Source organism: Mandrillus leucophaeus, unplaced genomic scaffold, assembly GCF_000951045.1.
Source record: "Mandrillus leucophaeus isolate KB7577 unplaced genomic scaffold, Mleu.le_1.0 Scaffold1096, whole genome shotgun sequence".
NCBI classification, from domain to species: domain Eukaryota; kingdom Metazoa; phylum Chordata; class Mammalia; order Primates; family Cercopithecidae; genus Mandrillus; species Mandrillus leucophaeus.
The window spans coordinates 586,911-608,813 of NW_012099165.1; the positions used below are offsets into that span (position 1 = coordinate 586,911).

Consider the following 21,903-nt stretch of genomic DNA (forward strand, 5'->3'; position numbering starts at 1 on the left):
TACCACATTTATCTATCTATAACAGCTGAAAATCGTGTGCCTTGGATGACAAACACACACTGATAGACTGCACTGCAAACTTTGTTTAAAGCACTAAATACAATATCAAGTCCTCTGTCAATGACAGCAGAAGGTTCCAGTGCACTATTTGTTTCATAATCCTGTATTTAGCTGACTCTTTACTTCTCTGCAGCTCAAGTTGCCGGCAAATGCTGAACTGGAGCACGAGAGTCAATCCTTGTTCGGTTAACAAATTCCCCGCAAAATATCCCCCCGAAACCTCCAGGAGCTGTAGTGATGTCATATCCGTTGTCCAGGTCCCCACACCTCTCTCAGCAGTTACTCCCTTTATCTATTCCTTGGGTCAAAACTTTTGAGGTAGGCTGGCTATATAGCAGCGGGGGAGAGGGTAAACTGGGGCGCGAAGGTTGGAGGCGCTTCAGCACCGCGGCCAGCGCCCACTGCAGCCCAACCCACTCTCTTGAGCTCCCGGACTCCTAGCTCTGAGAATGCCTGCGGAATGATCGCCCCCCAGGGCGGCTGCCGCCGCTGCCGCTGCTGCTGTTATTGCTACTGCTGCTGCCGCCGCCTCTGCTTCCACTCTGCTCTGACTGGCAGGCAGAAAGTGCAACTGACGAGGGAAAGGTCTCTGCAGTGAGTGGAGTGCCTACATAAAAGAGAGTAAAGAGGGGGCAAAAACCCAGATCAGAATGCAGGCGACGTCCAACCTTCTCAACCTCCTGCTGCTGTCTTTGCTTGCCGGCTTAGATCCTTCCAAGGTATGAACAATATTTTGAGTCTTGTTTGAAATACATGTGCGATATGTAACAAACCTAACAAAAATGCAAATAAATATGTCAAAAACGGCACGAGAGACAGCTCTTTCAGCTACCTTATGGTGCCTGGCGTATCCCCACTGCCTGGAAGATAACAAGGTGAACTACCAGAGGAATAGCTCCTCAAGGTAGAGTCCTACCGCGCGGGGGGAGGGACCGGGAGAAAATATAATGTGCATGGGCAGCGGGCAATGCGGCTCTCCGGGGAATTTCGCTTATTCCGTGTCCAACTGCTTAATGCTCTCTTTTGAAGACGGACGGGTAATGCAAAGGAGTTTGCAGCAAAAACAATGCAATTTATAAACATGTATTAGGACATGGTGAACCGTTTCTTTGTTGAAAGCAGGGAAGCGTTTTCCAGCTGATCCTGGTCAATAATACTCCCATCGCAGACGTGCTGCGGTTTGTGTCCAAAACATTTGGGATGCTGCTTGTAACACACATGGCAGAGCAGCAGAGCTATACTCTCTGCCATGGCTGAGAGGCGTTGGTGAAAGCAGCTTGTGTTTGTTTCTTTCTTTTCATTAAGAAAATTAGGGGGCACTGAGGAAGTTCTGACTATCAGTGTTAAGAAACAGAAAGTGAGAACCTTAACAAACTAAGGAGGGCAATAGGAAGGATGAGTTAGCTCGTAGATGTTGAACTCTGAAAATTATCTAGTACTGGCAATTAAAGTGAACGCTAAACTCCTTTGATAAAAAGACAGGAAAATATGGACAAATATTTTCAACGATGTCTGAGAAAAGTCTTGATGACAAAGTGAGATAATTTGAAAGCTTCTAAGAAAATCATAATGATAGGGAATAAGAGATAAGCCACCTGGTGAAAAAGAGTAAAATTTATTATTTTACTTATTTAACTGGCCAACAGCAATTTGACACTATAGGAAGAATGATTCCATGCTATAAAACTAATAAAAGCTATATTTTGGAATATTATAAAGTTATTTTTAAAGCTTTACATCATGTGTGCAGTGTAGACAAATTAAGTTTCCTTTCATTACTGAATAGAACTAAGATGTAATAAAGCATAATTTAATACTGTGGTTGTGATATTTGTAGGCTTAATATAGTATACAGTTAAAACTTAGAATCATGTCGTATATATTTGTAATCATTTCTGTACTCTTTCATATTTAGAGGGACCTGATGAGAATAAACTCATTTTATTTTAAAGCTTTGATTGTACTGGTATTATTGATGTAAACGCTTCACATTGTGTGAATGTCATCTTAATAATCTTAAAGGCATATTTTATATGCTAAGGTGTAACTTTAAAGCATTTTATACTTAGGAAAAAGTGTTGATTTTGTTTTTATATTTATTTTTTTTTCTTCTTGACTCTGCACCCTGTAGTGACACATTCTATCCACTGCCACTCTTTTTATATTATATATTGCTTAAAACTTTTGAATACATTCCATTATATATCTGATTTGGGAATATTCTTGGTAGAACATTTTTTAAAGCAAAGTTAATCACTAAGTTACTGCAGAAAAAGTCACTTGACTTAAAGTGAGTTTTATTTGTCTTTCTTTAAAATAAATTCAGAAATGTAGAGCTTCATTAACAATTTTGTGTATGATTTGATTTGTCTGGTATTTTTGATGCATAAATATCTTCATTGTTTGCACCCCTTTCTTTCCAAAATGAAATATATAGATAATTTTCTGTTAAATATGAAGACACATTTTTGCAATAAGCAATGCATCTTTGGTCAATATAATCTTTTCTTGTTTTGGTGAGTTTATTTGTGTGTATTCAATACTATAAAACTTTTTAATTTCTTCAGAATGAACTGTGGATATTTGCCACAAATGAGTTGAAAAATCCAGGGAAGACATACATTAACTTTTCAAACTGTCCTTCTTAGCTTCCACATACTGCAATACAGTGTGCAAAGAACAAAAGATGATTTTTTTCAAAAGATATTTGTTCTATATCATAGACATTACAGAGAATGTTAAAACTTTCAAAACAAGTAATTTTAATGTTATAAAAAGTTTTAGGACTTTTAGACAAAACATTGCTTTAAAAAATGAAGAGAAGCTACTATTGTATTATATATTTATATAATATATATTTGTATTGCCCCCCCCAAAAAATTACAGATGGCACCATTGTGTCCTCAAAAGAATTGTCAATTAGGTTACAAGCTAAGAATTTTCTACAATTTTATTTTTTATTCCGCTAGTTACTTAAGGACTTAGATTTTAAAAGTCAGGATTCATAAAGCAAATTATATATGGTGAAATTAAAATCAAAAATCCATTAATACAATACTACAAAAAAATAGTTTTTGGACAAATAAGAAATAATTTGTGATAACACTTAAGTGAACAGAAATGCTAACCAACTGCTTTTTTACCTTTTAATACATTAGGAATGATATATATCATAATCAAATTTTCAAATAATTTTAAGTATTATTCTATATTATTATATTTTCTATTTATTGTAAACATATATATGTGTGTATATATATATATAATATGGATAAACAGAAACTGGCAAAATAGGAGAACTCTTAAAATTGAATAAAGTTTTTTTAAGTATAGGATTTTACATATATCAAATATTGGAAATCTACATCTTAGAAAGCACTTCTTATATACCAATTTACCTGAAGACAACTGGGTTTTCTAACAACAGTGCCAATTCTATTTCATGGAAGACCATATAATGTTTACATTTATAATGTTGTGTGTGTGTGTGTGTTTTCTGTCACTGAAGCTTACAGGTCTTATATGGCATTTTATAAAGTGCTTAAGTATCGCCATCTTATGGTAGATAAGTTACTTGAAAGTCAATATTGTTTTTAAATTTTTAAAAATGGCCAAGATCCATTGTTCATAGACTGAGTGTAGTTTCAGCATGTACTTAGTTTCTTCTCTCTCATTTACTGTATCAAAAAATTGGCAAGATTGGTATTCTCTTCCAACAAAGGAAGGCAATTCACACTAATTAATTATTTATATTTTTGTAGGGACAGATGATCAATTTTTCTTTTAGGAAATTTGTTTGAAATACTTTTTATTAATTAAAGTATAATTAGTAAGTTTCCAGTTCTTTTTAGAAAAACTCAGATGTATATCACTGCCTATTTTAAGGGAAGTCAATTAATTTCATTTGTAATGGAGTGTTTGAATTATAGACAACATGCCAAATCATCATTCTATAAGCAAAATTTCAAACACTGAAAGCTTGTAGGAATTCAATTATTGCTCAATTTTATAGGGAAAGAACTATTTCTGTGTAGGGAATTTCTGAGGGCGGCTGCTAGATGGCATCTCTGTGCTTTTAATCTGAAGGCATTGATTTCAGTAATGACCTTCATAGTAGGAGAGTGGACTTCTTTCTGTTGCAAGAAGATTTTTAGCGGGCCATTATTTGAACATTGTAACAAAACAGTAATTCCTGTGAATCAGAACCATGAATTTCTCTGTTCTGAACTATAAAGATAGGAGGATATAAATATGACTGTGCAGATTTCAAACACAACATTGACACTGGAGCCAGCCAGATACTTGGGGAACAGTTAAAAAGAGGTGACATGGCACTATCTACACACTATTGTGACTGCTAAACTTTAAATAAGTCATACTTGTCTCATAAATATATCAGAAAATGTCCTATCAGGGAAATTGTGCCGAGTTTGAGGAAACATTTACTATCTTCTTATGCAGAAATATGTTAAACTTATCTTCATGATACTTGCTCACACTACAGACATAAACTATAACAATGATTCAGCAATAATCTCCATCACTAAACTGTAGTTTCTGTTCAAGGCAACCCAGGCAATTAGATCTGTTGCCCTAAATAAGATCATGCTTTAAAGCCCTATAAGCACGATGAGAATTAGGAATATTTTAATAATTATATTACTGAATGTTTCAAAATGTAATATACCATACAACCTTCATACTTTGATATTGCTAAAGAAAATAGTCAGATTTAAATTGTCTAAGGGTAGCTTTCATACATAAATCTAATTAAAGTTCTTGTTCTTACTATTTTTAAATGAAACTGAGGAAAAGCAAAAAAAGCAAGAGAAATAAACTGAGATTACTACTTGCTTTAAAATTCACCTTAAAAATCTGTCTTTTCCTGTTTCTCCTGTGCGCTAGAGACATCCTCTTCATAACAGGATCAACTCAAGTTAGAACAGAAATATGGATTGATGACATTTGGCAAGGACCTGTAATTATGCACCAGTAAACCCTGATATGGCAAAAACTGAAGTGTTCAAGGCAGCCTGTCTATGTTTTGAAGGAGCAAATAGCTTCCTGGTCTTATCTTTTCTCATCTTCCTTAACCTGATTAAACTTTTATTTTGGAAGAAGTAAATATTCTTTCTCACTCTTTCTCCTGGCAACTAGAAACAGTTAAACGGCATCACCTTTCTTCATTTTTCTTTTAAAATTCTTACTGCTTATAGCTTTGCAACTATTCTCTTTACAAAGTGGCTATTGTAATGATCGATGCTCTGTTGGGAGGGAAAGCAGCACAAGTGGCAGAAACACAAGGGATTCAAGGCCCCTCATTTCTAGACGCTACTTCTTCTACTGATGATATACATAGATGTGACTTTGGGGAAGCTGTGATTTTGATGCCCATACCTATAGAATGAGGAGCCTAGACATTCTGAAAACTTTGTTAAACTCTAGAATGACTCTTTTTAATAATATCTGACCATTTATCAAAAATTAACCAATTCTTTTGTAGGGTCTAGCTAGTAATATCATAAACTTTGTGAGACCTGAGAATGAGCCTCCCTGGATAATATCATGCAGTTCTCATCTGTTCGGTTTCGCATTTAAAACTTTCAATTTTCTACTTTCTGCCTCACCACTCTGCTTCCCGCCTATATTCATAGACACAATCCATATGCTCAGGCTTCAATCCATTCACCTATCAAACATTGATCCCCTGAAGAGGCCATTCATTAACTTAGTAGGTCTGAAAACCAACATGTTTCATACTTCAGCCATAAGTATTTTATTTAACTGAAAGTCATCTAGGGAAAAGTAAAGTAAAAACTTGTTTCCCAATGAAAGGAAGTACTGGATGTATTAAAGACATGTGAAAGGTATTTGGGAGGGCTATATAGTCTGTTGCTGACTCTTCTAGGCAGACACATCCTTAAGGATTTTGGACTGGCAGTTATTTTTAAAGCTTCAATTTTTGTGCTAAGAAAATATATAAAGAAAAAAGTGAGACCTGATAAAGTTTCAGCTTAAAAACTAAGACCTTGCATCTGATTTACGTAAGTATTAATTAAACATCAATTTACTTAAAAGCATAAAACACAACTTAATTTGCACTAGTGAAACTAGAGAAATATGCAAAAACAGACTGTTTTCTTGGTAAGTTAGGTGAAATTAATTACAGTGAGTCCCTGGGATTATCTGTACATTTCCACATATTTGAGTGAAATTATTTCCCAATAGTATTCAAGTATTAGGACAATATCAAAGCTATGTAAACACTCATTACCCTGGTTTAAATCTACAATATAATGTTGAAATGGTGGTCCTTGAACATTTTAGTTCACCTAACACTGGTCATTAATCTATTCAGTCTATGCCCACTTACCAGTCAAAAAATCATGAAGTACATTTTTAATGAAACTAATGCTATTATGACAATATTTTAAATACAATTTTAAAATTTGTAGTTTCACATCAGTGTAAAAGCAGAAGCTAGACATGAAATAAGAAATGGCTTTCAGCTCTAATAGTAAAACTTTTCAATAGTGAGTTAACCTATCTGAAGCTCAGTTTTCATAACAATGAAATAATATAACAGCAATGGAACTTATACAATTATTTATGATATTAATATGTACAAAAACATATTTTAAACCATAAAGTTTAGTGCAAATATTCCACTTACATCAATCAACCTATAACCAAATCTAAAGTCTATTGTGGACCACATATTAAGGACTGATAATAATAAAAAAAAGCTTATCATATTCCTTCACTCTTGCTGTTTCCTCTTCTCAGTTTTGCGAAAAGTGAATATTATATAAAGTTAGCATAGCTTCTCAGAACCAGTCCATCATTTTGGTCAAAGCTCCAATTTAAACTTGTCACCTTACAAGTTTACATCATAATTATATCGAAAAAGTCACTTTTTACAAGTTTCTTAGGAAAAAATGTAAAACACGAAGTGTGGTTTCATAATATCAAAGCTGAACCACGTCAAGAAAAGCGCTTTCAAACTAATCATGGAGAAGAGATCACAGAGGGGAAAGATAGATTCAAACAAAGAATCTACCAACAGATAAAACTGCTTTTTCTGGCCAGTGTGCAAAGTATAGACTTCTTACGTCTTCGCAAACTATGCTAATGAGAAAGTAGTTTAAATTCTCTTGAGGATTCAAAAATAATATTAAAGAGGGAAGGTCAGAAAAGGGATTTTCTCAAGTTAATCAAGGCAGAGGGTCATGGAGAAAAGACCACATTTAGGAATATAATTTCTCTACTCTTTTCTCTTGGATTGCTCTGTGTCCCTCTGCTTATATTCATCTTCTTGCTCTTCTCAGTAGAGACTTCTAAAGAGTTTTTCAAAAGACTTTGACCCTCAATTAGTTATTGTAATATTTCTGCTGATGTTGCTCATCCCGTAGCAAATCCACCTCAGTAGCTCATGAGTTAATTTTTTTCTTTTCTATACCCAACCCATGTAAATAAAATGAAGGGTAAAAATCATACAAAAACAAATACGTAATGTCTAAAATAGATTCCACTTACGAACAACTAGTATTTTAAAAATGTTTAAAAATACTTGCACACCATACCATAATGAGGTTTAATTTATCTCTGTTACTTTCTATAAGAGTTTCCAGATTATTTGGGGGAATCTAAAATACGGAAATCGCATAAGACCATCTCTATCTACAGCGCCAGGTAATTTCAATGGCACTAATAAAAATATTCAAAAATGTAGCTGAAATAATAAAAAAAGGATTTTTCCAAGAACATTGATTCTTTTTGCATTAAAAACAAGGTGTTGTAAAGCATGTATCACAGAGCTATGCCTTCTGTTATTTTCATACCAAGCCTTCAGAAGTATAAAAATAAGTTTAGAGAGAAGATTGCAGATGCTGTTGTAGTCATGGTTTTGCCTCTCCCTGGAAAGCTTTTTTCCCTTTTCTCCATATGTCAAAATTTTACCTACATTTTAGGATGCAACTCCAGTACCACTTTTTCCATAAATTCTTCCCTGACATTCCTTGCACCCCAACAGTAGATAATCCTGATAAACTAAGAACTCCTAGAAGAAAATCATGATGTTTTCTTTATATTTGTATCTTTAGCTGCATGCACTATGTCTGACACAGAATAGTCGTTCATGAACGAAGGTTGAATTGTATTTCCTCCCTACCACAAATTTGCAGAACAATTTCTAATCACTTTTCTTTGAAATAGTATTCAGAAGTATGTACACATACTTGTTTCTTACTTTATCAGTAGTTATTTTATTGTACCTCTCTTATTAAATTGTGATGTATTCATTTATTGTATTTTATCCCTTCTAATAAATTATAAGGGCAGGTTCAGTGTTTTGGGCACTATCCTATTCTTTCCTATCTAGCAGCTAGCACAGTGTCTTATTGATATAAGATATTTAGTAAGTAGTTTTTGCATTAAAAAATGAATATATGAAGAATAAATAAGTCAAGGAACACCTAATAATCTTGAAATTCTGGGTTAAATGATGCATGAGTATAATCTATGTTTTTGATCCATTTTTCCATCAGACAAGATACTGAGGCAGGGAAGTGAGACTGAGTTTAAGAACCTTTAAAGACTTAAAACTCTTATGCCAGGTTACTTATCTTGACTTATGCTAAAAATTATGTTTCTTTAAATTTCTTATTAATTTCGTGCACACCCCACTATCTTCAGTGTTATTTTTGACTTGTGGTAGCTCTCTAGATTGCTACAACCTTAATACTCCTGTGAATTACCTGTGTTTAATGATGCTTGGTGGCAAAGTTAGTATATCCTCTTAGTGTCCAGTTCATTTGCATGGACTTATAAGTACAAACATTTTATTAATGTGTACATGTTGTTTTGACTACTTTCATTATATGTAATGTCTTAGCTTCATTCGATAAATTAGTATATTACCTATATTTTTCCAACTCTTTTTAAAGACTGACTTTTTTTTTTACGTATCTAAAGGTTCTGTTTAAATTATTATCTTAGTATGTACACTTATAATGGTACTGTGCCATATAAAGAAAAGCCATATTGCCTCCATTTTTCTACTACATTATTCTAAGAACATAGCACCACCATTAAGAATAATTTTTAATAGTTAAAAACAAATATAAGTATAGTGGAGTCAGATTCATCTGAATTGTAACTTCTAAATAGTATCAGAAATTAAATATTTTGTATGATTAACTTTGTGGGTTAAAATGCTCTGGAAAAAAAATGTCAGTAATAAAGTTGCTTAACTATTACAAATAAACAGATATCTAGATAACCCCAAAGGGAGGACATAAATTGAATAGACAAGCCTATTAATTTTTCCAACTAAGTTGAAGGTGATTAAGAAGCATTACTCCATGATGATTTAAATAATATTACTAGAGGGACCAATTCCAGATGGCAGGATTTCTTCAAATAGAGAATCAGTACTGGAAATGTTGATTAACTAGCACCAAAATGTCACTGGTAAAATATGACTTACAAAAGATGCCATCTCTTCTGGGAGTGATCTACATTTATGGCTGCGTCGGGAATTATTTATCTGGAATCAGGACCCACAGTCATTATTTTTACACTTACGTAAGTTTTGTGTCATAATGAAATCTTCATACATATCATTGTAGTAAAAACAAACAAATATTATTTGGCTCAAGACTCTCTAAAGACTTCTTATTATACTTATTATTTATAGATGCTACAGATATATTCTACTCTTTATGAAGCTGGGTACAAGAAACAGAGAGTAAAATGACTTCAATTTGATTGATCTTAAAGTACTCAAGGGATATGCAGAAGGAAATGTAACAAGAGTAAGGAAGCTTATGCCGAAGAGATAGCTATTGTAATATAATGACCCCAAACTGAGCAGAAGGTATTTGAGGGTAAGGAATCAAGTGAATGTAAATAATTCATTATTTATTCATTGCACCCCTCATTGATGTCAAAGCTTCAACCTCCTTGTTGGTCAAATCAAGATAAGACTCCATATCTAAATATTTTTTCTAAAACAAAAATAAAATAAGACTTTAAGTGATAAAATTACAAATGAGTTTATATGTAGCATGGAGGTGAGCACATTCAAATATAGTTAAAAGAAAAACAATTGAGGAAAGCTATTTGTTTACATATCAGGGATGGTTTAAGTTGTTACAGATGATGATCCATTTGTCAATATGTATTTAAATATTTCAGTTAACTTTATTGCTTCCTACACCCCCCACCCCCTACACAGAGAATGATTATATTAATTAATATGAGACGTAGTTACTCTTCTATGACTGCTGGCATTAAACTTTGGAACAAGATCTTAGTTCAACTAATCTTAATATTTCTTAGAAAGAATAAATGAAAGAAAGAAAAAGGCAAGAAAACATCATTAAACTCCTTTTTCTTTCCCTACTTAAATCTGAACTTTGCAGAGAAAGAGGAAATAAGCTTGACTATATTTGGTCTATTTGTACATAATGACATTGGAAAAGATCTTATTTCCCTCTCAAGAGACTCAACTAAATAATATTAATTTTGTATACAAAATGGAGATTAAGGAAAAGAGAAATTATACCAAATCAGGGAAAATCATATACTAAGTAGGATATTGAAAGTTTATAGTATTGTGGACAGGGTACCAAATTAGGAGTTAGAAAAGCAGGGACCTTATAACAGCTCTGTAACTACCTAGTTGCATGGCCCCGGGCAAGCCACTGACGTTGTGTGCTTTCCATTTCCTCATGTACGAGATGAGTATGTTGAACCACCAAATGCTGTTATACTTTTGGTAGGTCATCCTGAAATGGGGCACATCAATCTCTCAAAAATATAGCTCATTAATTTTTTCATTCATTTTACTTCTGCTCATAGCCTTTCAAATTGATTAAGTTAAAGGTAAAAATGCATATTGCTTTCATTCTGCTGAAAATCAGAATTAAAGTCTTGGAGAAAAATCACCGCAATTCATTGTATGCATATAGTGACACACACAAAAAAACCAAAAATATATAAGCTCATTTCACATCCCAAGCATTATGGCATATTTAACATGTATTCTGTATCTTCCCTTTCATTAGTTTTTGCAAATTTAATTGAAAGATTAATGAGTAAATGACCTTGTGTTTCTACTGTCTTTATTAAAGTTAAAGCAAAAGAGATGGCTAAAGTTATAAGAAAATAGAGAGAACGTCTATTTCAAATCTATAACATAACTGATGGATGGTTATCTAGCTTCTCTCTATATGTTTCTAATATTGGGGAATAGAACAGTATTCAAGGAATAGGGTTTATTTTTAATCAGAAATAATTATGGGAAAGTTTCTTTTTATATTGAGTTACACATACTTCTAATGATATTTACTGCTACTGTGTTATGGTTTTTTGGCAACATATAATAAAAATTGCATACTGACTGTGGTAGACAAAATAACATCCTTCCAAAGATGTCTGCATTCTAATCCACAAAATCTATGCTTATGTTAACTTCCATGACCAAATGGAATTTGTAGATGTGACTAAAGTAGGGATCTTGAGATGAGAACATTATCCTGAATTTTCTGGGTAGGCTCAATATAATCAAAATGGTCCTTTTGAGAGGAAGACTGGAGACCCAGAATCAGAAAAAGAAGCAAGGATGACAAAAGCAGAGATTAGGGAGATGCACTTTTAAAACGGGGAAATGATGCACAAGCCAACCCATGCAGGCTACCTCTAGAAGCTGGAAAGCTAAAAGAAATGGATGCTTCAAGAGACCGTTTAGAAAGGAATGCAGCCCTACTGACAGTTTGATTTTAAGCTCGTAAAAGTCTTCAGGTTTTTGTCTGCCAGAACTCTAATAAATTTGTGTTGTTCTAAACCATTAGGTTTGTGGTAATTTGTTACAGCAACAATAGAAACTAATACACTGGCTTATATATATTAGTAATAATTGGTAATTGCCTTATTAATTAATGTGTACAAACATAATCAGCCAAATAATGCTAGAGTCTATGATTGTGAATATGAAAATTAGAAAGACCATAGACAGAAATTACAATGTGGTCTAAGTATTATAAAAGAAGATAGCTAATACAGAAATGAAAAATTGCAGCCGGGCACAGTGCCTCAAGCCTGTAATTCCAGCACTTTGGGAGGCCTAGGTGGGAGGATCACCTGAGTTCAGGAGTTCGAGACCAACCTGGCCAACATGGTGAAACCCCTCTCTACTAAAAATACAAAAAAATTAGCTGGGCATGGTGCAGACACTTGTAGTTCCAGCTACTCAGGAGGCTGAGGCAGGAGAATCGCTAGAATCCTTGGAGGCGTAGGTTGCCGTGAGCCAAGATGGCGCCTCTGCACTCTAGTCTGGGAGACAGAGCAAGACTCCTTCTCAAAAACAAACAAACAAACAAAAAAAAAAACTGCTTATTGAAGTAGGCTATAACTGGATTACACATAGCCCTAATTGAATTACATGAAAAGTTTAGGTTTTCCCTGATTGACATTTGTAATATAAAAAATAAATCATTTTGTTGTTAGGTAAATATCTGCCTATAGAATCTCACCTGCAATCTAAGAACTTTTTGTTTGTTTCTTTGTTTGTTTGTTTGTCTTTGAGACAGAGTCTCGTGTTTGTCCTTTTGTTGCCCAGGCTAGAGTGCAGTGGTGTCATCTCGGCTCACTGCAACCTCTGCCTTCCAGGCTCTGACGATTCTGGGCCTCAGCCTCCCGAGTAGCTGGCATTACAAGCCTGCAGCACCACGCTCAGCTAATTTTTGTGTTTTTTGTAGAGCCGTGGTTTCTCCATGTTGCCCCAAACTCCTGACCTCAAGTGATCTACCCACTTTGGCCTCCCATGGTGCTGGGGTTACAGGTGTGAGCCACTGAGCCGGCCTAAGAATTTCATTTCTTTGCCATCAAAGGTCTTTTAAAAGCACTGGATGAAAACTTCTTTATATTGTTTTGTAATCTCCTTTTTTTGGTGAAAATACAAATAAGCAGGCTACCTGTGATTCAATATGATGATGACTATGATTCCATTTTTTTCCTTCTCCGTCGCTGTCATCAGTCAAAATGTGATCTACCAAAGGCACTGGCAAGTCTTCCAATGAAAGCAATTTTGTTTAGAAAACCAATGCATATTTCATAAAGAACAGGCAAATAAATGATGATTGCTTAGTGACACATCTCTTAAAACATATCCAGGATTTCCTCTTTCATGTGAAACTGAGAAAAAAAAAATTTGTGTTTTTGAGTTTGCTTATTTAATTGCAGATAATTGAGAATTGCTTTTAGGTTTAAGAAAATTTATAAAGAAAATTATTAAAGAAGAATATAAATCGTTCAGATATTAAAGATTCTCAATGTTCTAAATTATCAGATGGGATAGACTGGGCCAATGGCATTTACATGGTAACTACTTTTTCAATAAATACAACTGGCACTATTTTAGGAGTTGGGCATAACACATGTTTTTATACAGTTTCTACCCTTCTGAAGTGCTTAACACTTTTTCCTGGAGGACCCAAAGATGTTTATTAATAATTATAGTACAGGATGACATGTCCCACAGCAGAAACCTGTATAAGACACAAGGAGAGAATGTGGCAGGGTTGAGGGTGGGGGACCTATAGCAGAATGAAGCATAGGAGAGAGTTCCCTGGGGACAGGAATCCTTAAAGAAAGGTTAACTAGACAATGAAGAATGAAAAGGTATTCCAGTATATGGCAACAGCATGTATGAAGTCAAAGAGATGTACAAGCCTATGAAACACTGAAGAGTTTTTTTACGTAACTTGAGTTTTTCTTATCCCTAATTATGTGAGATGCAAAAGAGGCTGATGAAGATGTAAAAGAAAGAGAGCCACTGGTGGCATTAAAATGATAAAAGTATAATTACTCAAATATTTCAGGACTTAAACTGTACCAGGTTAAAAATATTTATGGAATTTAGTTATCTTAACTCCAAACAACAGGTGAAAAAACAAATTTAAAAACACACAATTTAGTTGTGCTATTAGGGGTTCTCCAGAGAAACAACCAATATATAAATTGTGTGTGTGTGTGTGTGTGTGTGTGTGTGTTTGTGTGTAGAAACAAAGAGAGACAGGGACAGAGAGTGAGACTCATTAAAGAATTTGGCTCACATGATTAGGTAGGTGGATAAGTCCCAGATCTTCATTTAGCGAGCTGGACACCAAGGAGAGGGTATAGTTCTAGTCAGATGTTCTGGAGGGTGAAGAACCGGGAAGAGCCAATGTTCCAGCTCATGGATGAATGCAGGAAAAAATGGATAGCCACACTCAAAAGCAGTCAGGAAGGAGCAGTTCTCTTCTGCTCAGGTTTATTGTTCTATGCAGACCTGCACCAGATTGGAAGAGGCTCACCCACATTAGAGAAGTTAATTTACTTTACTCAGCCTACCAATTCAAATTTTAATATCCTTTGGAAGCACCTTCACATATGCATGCAAAATATTCTTTGTTCAAATATCTGGGAACTCCATAGCCCAGTCAAGTTGACACATAAAATTAACTATCATAGTAGCAAAATATTTTAAAAACTGTAAGTATCTCTATATTATCTATCTTTATCTTGCTGTCTCTGTACCTAGCTAGCTATGGGACCATCTATTTTAATCATCTAAACAAAAATTACTGAGAGGAATCCCAATGCATATCTTACCTCCAAGTCTCCATGATTTCATTGTGATTGTCTCTGCTTGTTGAAATTACACTGATTGGACCCCAAGATAATTATAAGTGAAGATTCTTTCCACTGTAGATTGCATCACCATCACCATACATGCATATTAATCAATTTTTTTATAAATTCTTTTATAATAAGTCTGTTTTTGGGGAGGTTCCCCCACATAAAGAATCTTCTACTATAGATGACTTTGGCTTGATTAAACTGACCTTCAATTTAGCATAACCTAAAACATTTTAGTCATTTTGATTTCAGATTCGAACGATCAATGTTTTTTCAGTGTTTATTCATCTTGGGATAAGAGAAATTATTTCACTCATATCTTTCTTATATTTCAATGTCTTTCCTTCTTTCCTCCCTTCCCCGCTTCCTTCCTTTATTACTTCTTCATATCCTTTCTTTCATTATTTTATTCATTCTATAAATACAATAAAACTCCATCATAATGCTACAATTTAGGCAAAAAAGTTCAAATCATGTGTAATGGGTTGATAGGTTAGAAAAAATAACAAAATGACCAGAGTAAGCCTGCTATAGATGTTTGACATTGGTTCCAATCATCAATTATATGATAAGTGTATTACCAAGGATTTATGGTCAAAATTTTTCAATGTATTTTCAGAATGTCTGCCATGTACTTGTATCTAAGATCTAAGGATACAGCAGTGACCAAGAAGACACAAATTTCTGCCCTAAAGCTTACAAAATAGTTGAGAACAAATAATAAACAAACAAGCAAAAACATATGTAAGATAGTAAAACATCACATGGAGGGAAAACAAAACAGATGAGAGAGAAACAGTGGCATATTGTAGTGTAGAGACAAATGATTAGAATCAGTATCATGGTACATGCAATACTTGAAAGTGAAGATGTGACGAAGGTGGATAAGTGTTTTGTAGATACTTGAGATAAATTGTTCCAAGCAGACAATTTTAAGTATAAATTCAATAAGCCAAGAGCATATGTGGAATGTTTGGAAAAGGGCAAGAAGGATAGTGAACTTCAACTAGAAGGAGCAAGAATGAGACCAGCGGGAAACGAGATCAGTGATTTGTCAGGCTAGATCACGTGGATCTCTGTGGGTGGTTTTAAGAATTCTGATTGAGATGGAAAGATATTGTGAGTTTTAGCACAGATGTGACATGACATGATTTATGTCTTAAAAGAACCATTTTTGCCTTTTGTGGGAAAAATTTGCTTTTGGTGGTAAGGGAGGGAGTTAAGACAGCAGGTGATATAAAATAACTAGGTTAATGTTGACATTAGCTAAAAGGCAAGAGTCATGGATGATTCCAAATTTTTTGGCTTGAGCCAAAAACTTCCCAAAATTTTCACAACTGGAAGGGAATATATTTCTTAAGATGGGAAATTTTGGTAAATGAGAGAGAAGATCAGGAGTTTGATTTTGAACATGTAAGTAAGTTTGAAATGTTTATTAGACATCCAAGTGGAATTGTAGAGTAGGCAGCTGTTATTTGAAGTTCAAGGGAGATGTCTGAACGGAATATATCATTTTGAGAATCATTAGTGTGCAGACAGTTTTTAAGCCCATGAAACTGGAGAATTCTGAGGAGTTTTGCTGTAAAATAAATGAGAAATAAAGTATACCTAGAGGAGAATATGGCATCAGATATGTTTGTTTTTGTTAATGTCTAAAATGGAAGAAATAACACTCTACTGTGATGCTGATTGGAATGATACATGAGAGATTTGTTGTAAAATGGGAATGCAGAGACTTCCTTTAGAAGAACAGGTGGGAAGACAAAGTACATGATACAAATATTGTTGGCAGTTCAGCTAAAAGTGTGTGTGAGTGCATGGAAGCTCCCTTATAATTGCTTTCATTTTCTCGGTGAAATAGGAAGCATGGTCAGCAGCTGAGAGGGAGGATGAGTTATCTGTAGGGAGAAGAAAAGAATAATGTCCTGAAAACTGCAATTAGGAGCAAGGAGGACAGCTTTTCACACTGCCAGGCTCAGTGACAGAAGTGTGGCAAAGGGTTTGAGAGTTCTTTTGGGGCAGCTGTGTGTTCAGAGGAGAATCAGATTTCAGTAGAAGTTAAAAGGTGAAAAATATTTTCAGAGAAATGAGCAGACATGAGGAAATGTCACTAATGATTGATTGTGAGTTCCTCACTTGTTGCAGTCTGGACTAAATCGGTAATGAATCTTTCATATGCATTGAAAGACAAGCCTGAGTTTTCCCCAGGAACTACTTTTTTTTTTTTTTTTTCACTGACACTGTGAAAAGGTTTAGTTAGCCCAATTTTCTTCTGATGTGGAAAATGCACAAAACCATAAACTAGTTGGAGGACATTCAACACAAAATATAATAGGAAATGGGAGGACGTATCACTCCCTTCCCTCTCACTCTGGGCCAGATTTACCCTAGGTGGTTGTGTTAGTGCATACACACACCATGGTGAAGAAATACCCAAGACTGAATAATTTATAAAGGAAATAGGTTTAATTGACTCACAGTTCCGCATTGCTGGGGAGGCCTCAGAAAACTTACAATCATGGCAGAAGGCAAAGGAGAGGTGGGCACCTTTTTCACAGAGTGGCAGGACAGAGTGACTGCAAGCAGGGAAAATGTCAGATGCTTATAAAACCATCAGATCTCATGAGAACTCACTCATTATCTTGAAAACACCATGGAGGACACTACCCCCATGATCCAATCACCTCCACTTGGTCCCACCCTTGACATATGGAGATTATGGGGATTATAATTTGAGGTGAGATTTGGGTGTAGACACAGCCAAACCATACCATTCCACCCCAGCCCCTCCCAAATCTCATTTCTTTTCATATTTCAAAACCAATCATGCCTTCCCAACAGACCCCCAAAGTCTTAACTCATTCAGGCACTAACTCAAAAGTCCGAAGTCCAAAGTCTCATCTGAAACAAGGCAAGTCCCTTCTGCCTATGAGAATAAAAATCTAAAGCAAGTTAGTTACTAGATACAATGGGAGTAACATGGCATTGGATAAATGCTCCCATTCCAAATGGAAAATAATTGGCCAAAACAATGGGGCTATAGGCCCCATGCAGCTCTGAAATCCACAGGACAGCTATTAAACCTTAAGCTTCCAAAATAATCTCCTTTGACTCCATGTCTCACATCCAGGTCACGTTGATGTAAGAGGTGAGCTCCCATGGCCTTGGGAAGCTCCATCCCTGTGGCTTTGCAGGGTACAGCCTCACTCCCAGCTGCTTTCAATGGCTGGCATCGAGTGCCTGCAGCTTTTCCAGGTGCACAGTACAAGCTGTCAGTGGATTTACCATTATGGGGTCTGGAGGATGGTGGCCCTCTTCTCACAGCTCCACAAGGTAGTGCCCCAGTAGAGACTCTGTGTGGGGCTGCAACCCCACATTTCCCTTCTGTACTGCCCTAGCAGAGGTTTTCTATGAGGATTCTACTCCTGCAGCAAACTTCTGCCTGGACATCCAGACATTTCCATACATTCTCTGAGATCATTCCACATTGCTGGGAAAGCCTCAGGAAACTTACAGTTATGGTAGCAACTTACAGTTATGGTCGCAGGTAAAGGAGAAGCAGGCACCTTTTTCACAAGGCAGCAGGATGAAGTTAGTGAAAGCAGAGGAAACACCAGATGCTTATAAAACCATCAGATCTCATGAGAATTCACTCACTATCATGAGAAAAGCATGAGGGAAACCGCCCCCATGATCCAATTACCTCCACCTTGTCCCACCCTTGAAACATGGGGATTATGAGAGTTACAATTTGAGGTGAGATTTAAGTGGGGACACAGAGCCAAATCATATCAGTGGTCATATTTTACTCAAGGGAAGACTCATCCATTGAGTGTTAGAGGTGGATATGATATAACTATGAAAGAAGGGCAGAGTAGACAGCAGGTAGGACTGTATATTTTAACAACATTTAGTCAAAACTCCACACTGAAAATTCCCTTGGAACGTCTTTAAAGCAACGTAAAAATTAACCCATGTCTAAGAGAATGTATTATTTCTGCACCCCCCTACAAGACATATAGAAGAATAGAGTTCACTTTTTTCCTTCTAAAAATTCTAAGACCAAAAATAAAATTTAATTTAAATATACTACGTTAATGGAAATAAACTTGTCATTTGTTACATTTAGCAATTTATTTCTGCTCTAACTTATGCCTAAGGAGACATGGATCACATATGGCTCTTAATCTATTATACAATGTCTTTCTAATTATCCAACAAACATAAAAGAAGAAAAATGTTAACTTTAGTTTTATGTGACTAAAGCAAGAAAAAAAAAAGATCTATGTGACATTCTTCCCGTTTCCCTTGCTATGGGATGATATAATAGAATGAAAGGAGTACATAAAGTATTGCAATGTTGTTGAGCTATAAATCTGAAAGTGAAAAAATTAAAGTGCTTGTCTGTGTGAGCATATATATGTTTGGCATAAAAGAGCAAGAGTTTGATCTGGTAACTACTAAAGAGTGAAACCTCAATGATCAAAACTAATTACATTAATTCTAGAAAAAGTAAGTGAATGACATAAATTACATAATTTTTTAAATGCACTTTATTATTTATAAATTACATAATAACCTAAGATAATTCTATGAATTTTATTTGAGCTGTTGTCTTAAACATATTCTTATAACTCATTGAAAAACTAAATGAGGTGACTTTCAAATTATCCTATCAATTAAATACACATAACAATTTAAAATTATTTTTTCATATAATTTAAAGTCCTACTGAAAATTTCATTTACTCTAAGAAAGCTCATACCTTTTCTTCTCTGTATCTTATCTTTAATCCTTGTAGAAATTATTATGTGGTTCAAACGATGCAAAATTATAATAAATAATTTTTCTTGTTTGAAATTACAATAAAAGACTGGTCCCATTTGAAGCATGTTACTTCTCTCCAAATCACACATTTCTCCATAATACAATTGGGAAAATAATACTTCCCTCAAGGGACTACATAAACATTAAATCACATAACATTTTGAACTGAATCCACTGCCTGGCATTTAGTAAATGCAAGATAAACAGTAACTTATTTTTCAGTAAATTAGTTTTCAAAAAATATTGTTCATGCTATATGTTCTACCTTGTAACTAATGTACTAAATCTGTAACCTGATGTTACCTATTCAGTTCATCTTATTCAACTGTACATGATTCCAGTATATGTTATGAGAAAGAAACAAAGTATAAACATATTATTTTTCATAAACTCTCTACCTGTTCCTAACCCCTCTTCATGAAGTTTAATGTTTTCAGGTTAATTTATGAAGCAATGGTGTTAAAGTGTTTATGTTCATGAGAAAAAAAGAGGAAAAAAAAAAAACCACAAAGACCCTTCTAAACATAAAAGGCTATATTTGATGGAACAAACCATGAGAACAACTATTAAAAAGATACAGCAACCATTGATTTGCCATGAGAGTTGACTAAAGAGAGGTGAAAGGAAGCCATTTTAAATATTCTGTCTTTACTCACAGATCGTCTATACATCACTTCTGGTATTAAAAATTCTTTTGCATAAAGTAGGATAGGATTCAATTAACAAGTGATCCTTAATGTCCCTCCCAATTCTGAAATGTATTTTAATCCAACAAATCTTTGCTGAGCACATGTTCAGTTCAGGTCTCCCAGATGTTGTGATTTTAGTTTGTTCCAATTCTCTATGCTCTTTTTGTACTCATGAGCCATTTGGTATTTATTCATAATCACAGTTAGTATTGAAGGAAAAGAGAAATACAAACAGATCTAAATGTGACTTTTTGTTCTGACTCTTAAGCAAGGTAGAATATCTCCAAAAACTCAAAAATTAGCTTAAAATGACCATTTTAATAATCACGTGAAAAGTTTCTCCAACTGCTATGGTGAAAATATTTCAAATGAGAAAAGTGTTGATCATAATCTCCAAATTCATTTTATTTAATTATAAATGCTTTTATACTCTTCCATTTTAATAAAAGATGTTAATTCTACCTTCTGAAAAATTGTTAAAACACATAGTTTGTATAACTACTACTGAGATTTCCAGAGTAGTTTTTTACTCTGGAAATTTCTAGTTCGCTATCACCTAATTTTTATTGAAAGCATTGTTTAGGGCAAATTATTCAGGAAAGGTTTTAAAAATTGTCCATGAGCTAGGGGGATATATACTCCTATAAAGGCACCTTTCCACTTTGTATTGCTTCTAATAAAATATACCTTACTATCAAACCAAGTAAATCATTAATGTATATGTTAAGACTTTTGAGATTCTTAGAATAATTTAGATTCTTAGAAGGGAAGTAAGGAAAAGTTATATTTCTTGGAGTCCAGTATATGGTAAAGACTTCAAATTATTTTTCTAATTTACAGAATATACCATAGTGGTTAAAAACTCACGATATGGAGATGATTTTTTTGAGTGTGTACTTATTAGCGGTAGAATCTTGAGAAATTACAAACTTCTACAAGCCTCAGTTTACTTATATACAAATTTAGGGGAAAAATGAAGCCTGACTTATAAGATTGTTATGGGAAGTACATGAGATACTAGTTTCTGGCAGCATCCAAAACACAGCAAGACAGAAACAACCAAAAACACTAATACCAATTATAGCCTGATAGCTAATTCTATTATTGTATTAATATTTGTATCTGTGTGTAATTGTCTCTTTTTAGGTTACCAATTATGTAAATCCTCTCCATTTGGTGAAAAAGGCATGGGTGCAGCTAAAAATCAGCAATAGTCTGTCCAGTCTTGGGCAGCTGTCCAGGGACCAGATGGTCACTACAGTCCACCTGGATACAATGCAGTTCAGCTACTGATAATACCAGGTCAGAGTTCCTTAAGTGGGATTTAAACACAAAATGGAATAATTTAAAATTATTTAATCAGATAGAGCAAGACTCCGTCTCAAAAAAAAAAATTATTTAATCATGTATTTGGTAAATTTATTTTAAAATAATAACAGAAATACTCACACATCACCAATTGCAAATTGACTGTATTGTTTTGGAGACTTTCCTGTCTTAATCTTATGCTCTTTTCTATTCTCTCCTTATTAATTATTCAAAGAGCTTAAAATCTCTCATTAGAATTGAATAATGTCCACTTAAGTATAGCTAGACTTTTGTTAACTTGTAGAAAACCCTTAAAAGTTTGCTATTTTTTTCTTCC

At 34.5% G+C, this 21,903-nt stretch overlaps 1 protein-coding gene across 2 annotated transcripts in view; it reads left to right on the forward strand.

Moving 5' to 3' along the window:
- The first annotated feature begins 291 nt into the window (after window positions 1-291).
- The window catches only part of OLFM3 (olfactomedin 3), a 212,606-nt gene continuing 190,994 nt past the window's right edge, over window positions 292-21,903 (forward strand). For both annotated transcript variants that reach the window (XM_011989537.1, XM_011989532.1), the window contains exon 1: window positions 292-779. Coding sequence is in view for 1 of the 2 variants with exons in the window: in XM_011989532.1 (XP_011844922.1) it covers window positions 711-779 (69 nt within the window). In the remaining variant the exon portion in view is untranslated. The remainder of the gene's footprint in view (window positions 780-21,903) is intronic.